General features: G+C 38.6%; 2 protein-coding genes across 2 annotated transcripts; one reads left to right on the top strand and one right to left on the bottom strand.

Moving 5' to 3' along the window:
* Window positions 1-5,338, top strand: LOC101297255 (probable Xaa-Pro aminopeptidase P-like). Its single transcript, XM_004300557.1, has 16 exons — window positions 1-152; window positions 295-358; window positions 545-684; window positions 972-1,256; window positions 1,367-1,489; window positions 1,767-2,045; window positions 2,177-2,263; window positions 2,386-2,450; window positions 2,827-2,893; window positions 3,160-3,294; window positions 3,386-3,466; window positions 3,851-3,905; window positions 4,028-4,132; window positions 4,225-4,290; window positions 4,571-4,695; window positions 5,018-5,338. Exons 1-16 carry the CDS (start codon window positions 60-62, stop codon window positions 5,177-5,179), a joined length of 1,932 nt encoding a protein of 643 aa, XP_004300605.1. The 5' UTR covers window positions 1-59; the 3' UTR covers window positions 5,180-5,338.
* Window positions 5,339-5,478: 140 nt separating this feature from the next.
* Window positions 5,479-6,945, bottom strand: LOC101311874 (anthocyanidin 3-O-glucosyltransferase 5-like). Its single transcript, XM_004301838.1, has one exon. The coding sequence runs from the start codon at window positions 6,943-6,945 to the stop codon at window positions 5,479-5,481; it is 1,467 nt and encodes a 488-aa protein (XP_004301886.1).
* Between the last annotated feature and the right edge of the window lie 3,383 nt (window positions 6,946-10,328).

Below are 10,328 nucleotides of genomic sequence, written 5' to 3'. Positions count from 1 at the left end.
TCTCTCTCTCTCTCTCTCTCTCTCTCTCTCTCAAACGAAACCAATAGCTTGGAACAGCGATGGCGGACACTCTGAGCGCTCTGAGGTCTTTAATGGCGTCTCACTCTCCTCCTCTTGACGCCTTGGTTGTTCCTTCCGAAGATTACCACCAGGTCCTCCCCTCTTAATCCAATTCTCCGATTCCGCGATCATCATAATCATTTCTTCTTCTTCTTCTTCTTCGTTTTTATCATTGGAATTTTCGTTTTTTGATTCTTGATTATCGTGTTATCAATTCTTGATTTTTATTTTCAGAGCGAGTATGTTTCCGCCAGTGACAAAAGACGTGAATTCGTTTCCGGCTTCACTGGAAGTGCCGGTCAGTTTTCTTGTATTCGATTTTCGTTGAAGGAGTTTTAGTTAGAATCTTGATGCAAATTGATGAAATTGAAATATAAATGAAAATTTAAAGCCGATTATAATCTGAATGCGTGTGTATATATAGCTTGCTGAGTACTGAAGTTTTGGTTCGAATTCATGAATTTGTGGATTGAATTTTGTTCAGGTTTGGGGCTTATAACGAAGAATGAAGCACGGCTCTGGACAGATGGCCGCTACTTTTTGCAGGCAACACAGCAACTTAGTGACCAGTGGCAGCTTATGCGAATGGGAGAAGATCCTGCTGTAGATGTCTGGATGGCTGATGTGAGTTGCGGCGTCTCTCAGTAACTCGTATATTGTTATCTTATTTTCGGTAGAGAAGCGAGAGAATCTTTGATGCTTAAAGTACTTCTGGAGCTGTTAAAATTTTCTTATTAATTGTTTTTTGACCTGTTGGAATCATAAGCATTTCAGTTACTGGTATGATTTAGTGTTCACACTGCTTTTGTATTTTGTTTCTGAGTAAAGAGCAACTTTGCACATTCGTATTTGTCTGTTTTACAAATTCTTCTGGGCTAATTATGCGGATTTTGATGATTTGTTTCTGGCAGAATCTCCCTGAAGGTTCGGCCATTGGTATAGATCCTTGGTGTGTATCGATAGACACTGCACAGAAATGGGAGCGTGCTTTTGTCAAGAAACAACAGAAGTTGGTTCAAACTTCCATAAATTTGGTGGATGAAGTTTGGAAAAGTCAGCCCCCTCCTGAAATTAATCCTGTAGTTATTCATCCTTTGGAATATGCTGGTCGTTCTGTAGCAGATAAGTTGAAGGATGTGAGAAAAAAGCTCGTCCAAGTGAAAGCTCATAGTATAATCATCTCCGCACTTGATGAGGTAAGCTGGTTTGTTCTATTTCCTTATATCTTTGTTCAATCTTGATACTGTGCATTAATAACCTCCTTGAACATCAGAGATATGATTTTAATTTTGTCATGACTCTGCAGGTTTGCTGGTTGTATAATATCCGTGGCACTGATGTTGCTTACAGTCCTGTTGTTCATGCCTTTGCCATAGTTACTCTGAACTCAGCGTTCTTCTATGTGGACAAAAGGAAGGTTTCATCCGAGGTTAGTTAACTCATATGTATCTATTTTCATCATCTTCTCAAGCAATATTCATATGGTGGCAAATACTGTTATTGAGTTGGAACTTATTAAGACACTGATAATAATAGATGTATGTAGTATTGGCCTTCACAAATTATGTACGCAATTACTGAAACCACATAACAAAGTTATGTGTCCTTAGTTGTCTTATATTTGTCTTCCTTTCCAAGTTTTTACAAGTGTGAATTTGATGTGTCAACCAGTTTAGACATAGTTGAGAAATTCCTGTGCTATGTAGGTAAACTCATACTTGGAAACAAACGGAATTGAAGTTCGGGACTATAAAGTTGTGAGCTCAGATGTCAGCTCGCTTGCATCTAATGAGCTTAAGCCTTCAATTCAAGCCAAGGGAACTGAAACTGAAACAGCAGGAAATGGTACAATAAAAGCTGAAGAAAGTAATAATGACCTCATATGGGCTGACCCTGGTTATTGTTGTTATGCATTGTATTCAAGGCTAAACCCTGACAAGGTTCTCTTGCAGCAGTCACCTTTGGCCCTTGCAAAAGCTCTGAAGGTAATGCTTGCATTCTAATTTCTATATAATGTAGAAATATTCTTTTGTTTCTTGTGCCAATTGTTCCTTAAGTTCCTATTATTTCTATTTTTATCTTTTTCTTATATCAACCGTTTGCTTTTAAATTTTAGAACCCAGTTGAGTTGGAAGGGTTAAAAAATGCTCACATTCGAGATGGTGCGGCTGTTGTGCAATATCATGTCTGGTTGGATAAACAGGTGGGCTTTCACACCTTTTGGCATCTTATATGTGAATAGTGGTCTCAATTTCTAAGTGTGTTTTCCTTATTTTGATGATTTCTGCAACAATGTGAATATTTGAGCTTCTTTAACAAATGCAGATGCAGGAGATGTACGGTGCCTCTGGTTTCTTTTTGGAGGAGGAAACAGATAAGAAAAAACACTCGTAAGTCTGTTTCCTGATTGAATTTCATATCTATTTATCAGACTAGTTGTAATCTGCAAGTTTTGATTTTGATTTTCACAAAAATACATAACATATGCTTTCCATTACAAAGAAACCAGCACAGAATGGTATAACCTTACATGTTAAAGTGAATAGTTAACTTTATGCTGTACATACTAACTGCATCATTACAAAGTAGTTCTTTTTGTTCTATTGTATTTATGAGCTTGGAGAACTGTTCTGAGCTTCTAAATTTGATGCATGAATATTCTGAAACTGTTACTGCCGCATGACTCATTTGATATATTATTTTCTGAAAATAATTACAGTGCACTCTACTGTATCATATGTTGATTGATGTAATAAATTTTATCAGGAAAACTGCAAAACTAACTGAGGTGACTGCAAGCGATAAGTTGGAAGGCTTCCGAGCATCAAAAGAGGTAGTGTGAAATTTTCATAAGAGATAGTAGATAATCTGGAGATTTGTCTTTGTTTTGTGTGTTGATCCCATGACGTACATTGAACTGGATTTTTTTTTTTTTGGGTACATTGAACTGGAATATTTTTGTTATAATTGTAATCTTGGTGCTATCTTTATAATGCTTTTGAAAGTGGCTTGCACCGCAACACTATTGTACAGAAAATAAATACATTGTGCAATTGTTGGACATGATTAGCATCTTTGTTTTTTCTGGTATAATTGCAGAATTTTAGAGGATTAAGCTTCCCTACTATTTCCTCGGTTGGCCCAAATGCTGCCATTATCCATTATTCACCAGAAGCAGAGACCTGTGCTGAGTTGGATCCAGACCGCATATATCTTTTTGACTCTGGAGCACAGGTTTAACAACTCATGATATCGATGAATCTAGTATACACACTTTGTCATGCTTCAGTTTTTCTAATGGGTAGTATTGTTGGTATGGTTGAAGTATCTGGATGGAACAACTGACATAACACGAACAGTTCATTTTGGGAAACCTTCAACTCATGAGAAAGCATGCTATACCGCAGTAAGTGCTTTTTGTTTCTCTTTTAAGACACTTTGTTATTTGGTAGTCTTAGCTTGATTTCAGTATCATTGTCCCTACATCAATATGCTTTCACGGTTTCACTTGCCAAAATGTTATTTCATGCATTACTACACATGATACGTCGTCACCCTCTACAGTTCAGCAACAATCAGGGTTGCATTCTCTAAAATTGGAATTTCTTCCTTTTCTTTCTTGTCTTTTATTTTTATCAGATATTTAAGATGTCATCAGATTCAAAGTGGTCAAGTCTTTTGAAGCCAAGATTTTTAATTTAGATTCACAATTATCCCCCAAAAGCCAAAATCTTGAAGCCAACCCTAGCCCCTGGGGTATTCTAAAGTTGCTTTATTTGCTCCTGTGCAGGTCCTCAAAGGTCACATTGCTCTAGGGAATGCTCATTTTCCTAATGGAACCAATGGTATTCATTTTCTTAATGCTTCTTTGTATCTGTTTCAATTTAAACGAGATGCTTTTTTTTTCTTTTCAAGTGTTAACTCATCTTTTCTCACATTGATCATTCACATGTGTTTTTTTTTACAGGCCATGCCCTGGACATTCTGGCTCGAGTTCCTTTGTGGAGGTATGGTCTCGATTATCGACATGGTACTGGTCATGGGATTGGATCTTACCTAAATGTTCACGAAGGTAATTAATGAAATGCAGTGCTCATTCTTGCTTTTGAACATATTGATTTGAGATAACTAACGAGTATTCTGTTTTTCCATTCATTTGAGCAGGACCCCATCTAATTAGTTTCAGACCTCGCAATGTCCCACTGGAAGATTCTATGACTGTAACAGATGGTTAGTGGCACAGTGTACATTTGTTTTTCCGATGATCATTATATATTTGTTTACTGTTGTAGGATAATTAGGATAATCTTCTTCAAATAATTGAATTAAAAAAAGATACTAAAACCACGAGAAAAGATACTATATAGTGACAGAAATGCTAATATAGAAGAACTTCTATTTAATGCTCCAATGCCGCCGCCCTATATAATCATGTTGCATAACCATTATACTTCTGTTTGTCGAATATAACCATTATACTTTTGTGATGCACTGAAACTGCACTCCACAGAACCTGGATATTATGAGGATGGGAATTTTGGTATAAGATTGGAGAACGTGCTTATAATCAAGAAAGCTGATACAAAATTCAATTTTGGTGACAAGGGCTACTTGCAATTTGAGCACATAACATGGGTAAGTTGTGAATGTTCTGTGTGACTTGTTATCCTTACATGGTTGGATGTCAGTTTTGTTTGAAGCTCCGGATCATATCAGTTGTGCATACATTTTCATGAACTTGCATTGTGCATGAGTTGGCTTAGTCACCTATCAAATTGAATTACCTGGCTTAAATTCTTTGCCTTTCGTGAATTGTGACGAGTGCACTGTATGGTTTGAATGCTAAGCTGAAGGTTTGTATTAAAACAAATTGAGAATCTACCGCTAGTTTGTTAGCTGATTCTCTGTGATATTGCTGTTGTGGCTTTTCTATATTTGATGTGTTTTTCCTCTCCAGGCACCCTATCAGAGGAAGTTAATTGATGTAAGTCTTTTAACACCCGAAGAGTTGGAATGGCTGAACACCTACCATTCCAAATGTAGATCTATTCTGGACTCGTACTTGGATGAATCTGAGAAGGCATGGCTGAAGAAAGCCACTGAACCCATCAGTGTGTGAGCTGCATTCTCATTCTGTCAGAACAAAATTGTAAGCTTGTTATGTGTTCATATTGAATTAGAAAAAGTGCAAATGGTATAGTTGATATGTTATGTTTTAAAAATTAAATGGAAAACTTGCTTCATTCTATTGCGATGATTATTTATTCCTCTATTATGTCCAGGAGTTGGACTGAATGCCCTGAACGCTGAATTACACCCCTTTTAGGATCTTGCTTTTAGGATAGCCGGCCTCAAAGCTATAATACAGCAAGAAACTATGTACTATATGCCAATACTAGCTTATATACTTTCCAATGTTTAGCTGCACGGACAGCAGCCTACACGAGAATTTGAGGCGGTACCAACTTTCTCGCATTGTTGTTCGGTATTGATCTTGCATAGCCTTGACAATTCAGACAACATGATGAAGGAGGAGCCACCCACACCCAGAGCTTTTTCCCCACTTGCTTTCAGCTCTTTAGTTCTTCTTCTCATTGCATCCCCTTCTGTCTGCTCCATAATCTTCCTCACCAACATCTCAATCTCCTCCCTCCCTGCCACTTGTTTGGTCGGCAAGACTTTAGGGCGAATTGCCACCTTTAGCTCCTCCACCAACAGTGTAGCAACCATTTTCTGCTCCGCGTATAGCGGCCATGCAATCATTGGCAAGCCATTCATTATACTCTCCAGCGCTGAGTTCCAACCGCAGTGCGATAGGAACCCTCCGACGGATGAATGTGCCAAGATTTCCGACTGAGGAGCCCAAGTTGTGACCACCAGACCCTTGTCATGAGTCCGAGCCATGAATCCCTCAGGCAAATACTCTGACATGTCATTCCCTTTAGCACCACCGCCACCACCTCTGCTTGGTGGCTGCACCACCCATATAAACCTCTGCTTACTAAACTCTAAACCCCAAGCCATCTCGATGATTTGTTCAGCCGAAAGAACCCCACCGCTACCAAATGAAATATACAGCACGGACTCACCAGGTTGCTTATCCAGCCAATCCAACAACTCACTCCTCCGACCACCACCGGACTGCCCCGCCAGTCTAACCATCGGACCGATACTGTACAGCGGAATCTTAACTATCTTCTTCCATTCCGGGTGCTCCCTCATAGTTTTAAGACATGTCGGCTCCAGATCTTCCCAAGTATTGATCAAAATCCCATCACTCATTGAAGGAATCTCGAGCCCAATTCTTATAAAGGACTCATATTCTTGATCCTTCCTATTCATCATCGGCTTCACCACATCTTCAGGTCGAACCGGCTTGCAACCCGGGATCTTTAGCAATTCCTTTTGATCCAAATACTCTCCTTCTATCTGTTTATCTAGAACTGGAGCATACAAAAGCAAACTAAGTGTCCAAGCAGAGCCTAATGCTACATACTTGAGCATATGGAACTCTTCTGCCACAGTAAATGCTGCAGGGCCGAAAAGATCGACGAACATGGCGCTGGGCTTGTTCTCCATGGCCGATATTGCTGATCGGAGAGATGATCGGACATCGCGCATGATGGCTGGGAGGTGTGTGAACACTGAACCGGCGGCGTTGGTGTCGTGGCCGGAAGGTGCTGGGAGCTCAACGATGTCGAGAAGGTTCTGGGCCTTGGCGGATTGGATGACTTGTGATAGTGCAGGAGAGGGGTTGGATGAGACGACGAGGACCGTGGCATGGAAGTTGTGATGGGTGGCTAGGCAGGTGGCGAGCTCCAACAAGGGGATGAGGTGCCCCATGCCGGGGCTCGGGACTACCAGCGCATGTGGTTTAGAGGTCATCTCCGACATGAATCAGTTCTCCGGTCGATCAAAGGTTGAGCTGGGATTTCAATGAATAGATGAGGATATGCCTTGTTCTGTTCTCTAATTTGAGCATATATGCTATTATGAAGAATGGGTGAAGCATTAACGAGGATGTGGATTGGTGTGGAAGTGATAGAGAGACTTTTGGTCCTGCGAATAAGGTCTGGGCAGCGCACAAGACCCACAATGGGGTGGCCATCTGAAATTCAGAAGTCATCTTTGACCTTGGTTCCTCTTGTTCGAGAAGTTAGATATGTGAAAGGGTAGAAATGGCCGTAGCTATTCTGCTGCATCAAATTCACAATGGCAGTAAGAGTCTTAAAAATCAAATTCACTCCCCTGTGAGAGCCTTAAGCTACTATACGGTTCTAATTAGGGTTCTACTGCGGGTTTAGGGATTTTCGGATACTCATAGTATGATTTGGGTTTTCGGAAATGCATAAGTATGATAAATTTGGGGTCGTTGGAATTGAATGTGGGGTTTCGACACTTATGATCATCATTTTGACAATACGTCGACAAGGATTCAAGCTTGCAAAGTATTCAGCATGTTGCTTGCCAACAGCTCAACTAAGTTGATAACTTCTAATTTTTCTATATACTATAACAGGAAGGGAATACAACTGTTCATATCTTTAGTGAATTATGTTTTTACCCTAAGTTTGGGTTAATTGTGTTTCTGCCCCAGTTTGGGTTAAGTCGTTTTTGCTTCCGGTTTTCCATTAATTACACAACTGCCATCACCTTCCACATGTTGGGATGCTGCATGTTGTTTCCACGTGGTGCGATCTTTTTATTCCACATAGCTGCTTTGTGTCTCATCTTGAGGTTAATCCCATTCTCCACGCATTTGGACCTCGCTCTCTCCATCTCTTGCGCACGATGCTATTGCTGTCGTTGAACAAAAAGGGTGCCCAAGCTTCTCTCTCTCATGTTCAGATCAAACCCGGGGCAAGCTAGAAGAACATGGATTTGGGTAATTGGTTTTCAGTTTGGTTCTCAATTGATAACTTAGATACCGTTTGTGCTTGGTTTGCCCTTTTTTGCCTTTTGTTTTTGTTTTCAGGAATGTACATGGCAGATCATGATTGTCTGTTGGACTTGCAAATGGAGAGTGAAGGGTTTGGGTTGCTCTTCTGCAGGAAATCGTGAAAGGCAATATGAGAGATTATTGGGTTTTGATTTGGGGAGGAAGGGTACGAATCTGGGTAGTGGGTTTTCGGATGAATGCTATGATTTCAGTCTAATGAAATTATTATACATGAGTACATTTATTTTACTTTCAAACAGCCTTAATTTTTACAAATTCTTGCTTGACAGGCTAATGTGCTTATTAGTCCCATTACTGGTGGTGTAGTTCTTACTCGGCATATTGGTTCTGTGCAAACAACCAACATTGACCAAAGGTGAGGTTATCAATGTTGAAGGACCTTAATGACAACGTTATCTCCATGTACTTTAATTTTTCTTTCAAGCCATGGTGAGCCAAGTGAAGGAGGCTTCAGTCTTCATGCGTGATATAAGAGTTAAGTATTGATCTTGAGCTTTGCTGTGGTTTATTTATTTATTATTATTATTATTATGGATTCATATGGGTTTTCATGTTGTTATTCTTCTTTCATTATGGGTTTTCATGTTGTTATTATTTTTCATATGATAGTTATACCGTATCAGTTATTGAAATTGTGGTGAAGAGGACAAGAGGGCAGGGGCATTTGCTTTTGATGAGCTTTGCCTGGTGTTATTCTTGATCTCTCACTAATCATAATAATGAGTTTGGATTAGCCATAACTAAAAAAAACAGACCTCATTATTGTCTGTTTGTTGCAAAATAGTTGTGTATATGAGCAACTTAGACTATGTGTAGAACCACATATGGTTGAACATTTCGCTAAGGAGGACCATGGATTTATAATCTTCTTATCTTCTTAGGCTAACGGCCCAATTTTCAGTTTCATAACCTTTTTGTATATCATGTGTGTTACCAAGCCCCAACTGTTTGGCTTTATTGAATCCCTCTAATTCATGGGGTGTTATAGGAAGAATTGGGTGCGTCAGGGTTAATTCCTGGAGAGAACTGATTCAAATGACGGTTATCGTATAGGTATTTAAAGCAGAACCTAAATGTACTGGTATTCTCATGTCTTCTATCAAGGCTTTCTATAAAGATAATTCGGAATTCTTATAAATTACTTTTTCTATTTTTTGAACTCTTCAATATTGCATGTTTTGAGTTATGAAGTTGTGGCAAAATTTCTTTCTCAAAGATACAAAGTATTTTACTCTGTATGCACACATACATATATGTATAGCCATGGATTGTGCACGATTTTGCAAAACATAAGAATAAACATGGAACAAATCACTACTTCACACAGGATAGAAGTCACAGAATAACAGTCCTTTTTCAAGAGCATACTGTTCAGAGCATTCAATTACTCTTTTCAAGAGCATTCAATCAATAAATCAGGATATTAAATCGACTGAATTAGAATCTGATATTGGTTACAGCTTATATCAATTTTACGGCAATAGCTATAGTACCAAAACATATTTAGCTCTATTTGTTGAAACCCCATCTCTCCTAATTTGGAAATTTTCTTTGCAATGAACAATATACTGTTCAACGTAAAGTATAACATGTGAGGAGATAAAGGAGAAATTTTTGTATAACAGCTAGCCATTCGACGTATCACTCACAAGTAAAAATTATATAGATTATTTTCAACTCACTTCTGTTTTCTGTGTAAATTTGAATATACCTCAGTTAATTTATATAAAATTTCACAGGTTATCACTAGATCATTTGCCTTGACACTTCAGTTTCCAATTTTGGATCGTGGGCATTGAAATATGTGTTTGTGGTGTTAAATTTGATTTTGTTAGTGTTTTTCGTTTTCTAGTTTATTATTATTGTGTTCTGATGTTGAGTGCAATGTGATTGAATGAGTGTTCTGTAGGCAAAGTTTAACTTTCAGTGGGTTGTCATTAAATTTACATTGTCTGGTGGATTTTGCATTTGATCTTATAAATACTACTTTGTTTTTTGTAAGGTTTGATTTTGGTCGCTTGAAGTCCATTTCTGTGTCCAAGGGTTTTCGTTTATTATTCATGTTATGTTCGTTTCCTTCTACTTGATTGAAAGATGCGTCTCTTCAGTGCATTATCTTTTTCTTTTTTCTTTTTTGTTATTATTCAGCTGACTAACTGAATTTCTACTTAATAGTTTGTTGAGAATATAGCTTCCCAACCTCCCAGAATTGAGAAGAAGGTTCAGTTGATGAAAGACATAGCATCAGAGTTTTCACTTAAGTGGGACTCCAAAGGCTTTGAACAAAGGATGTCTAAACCTCTTGCAT

The sequence above is a fragment of the Fragaria vesca genome, linkage group LG5 (genome assembly GCF_000184155.1).
Source record: "Fragaria vesca subsp. vesca linkage group LG5, FraVesHawaii_1.0, whole genome shotgun sequence".
In the NCBI taxonomy this organism is placed as follows: Eukaryota; Viridiplantae; Streptophyta; class Magnoliopsida; order Rosales; family Rosaceae; genus Fragaria; species Fragaria vesca.
Note: the sequence above shows the minus strand (reverse complement) of the source record. Positions and strands in the feature narration are given on the sequence as shown.

Bases quoted from the DNA above. Each gene is read 5' to 3' on its own strand.
- LOC101311874 (XM_004301838.1), bottom strand. From the start codon at position 6,945: ATGACCTCTAAACCACATGCGCTGGTAGTCCCGAGCCCCGGCATGGGG.
- LOC101297255 (XM_004300557.1), top strand. From the start codon at position 60: ATGGCGGACACTCTGAGCGCTCTGAGGTCTTTAATGGCGTCTCACTCT. The intron at 2,894-3,159 runs GTAGTGTGAAAT...GTATAATTGCAG, and splicing joins GCTTCCGAGCATCAAAAGAG to AATTTTAGAGGATTAAGCTT. The intron at 3,906-4,027 runs GTATTCATTTTC...TTTTTTTTACAG, and splicing joins TTTTCCTAATGGAACCAATG to GCCATGCCCTGGACATTCTG.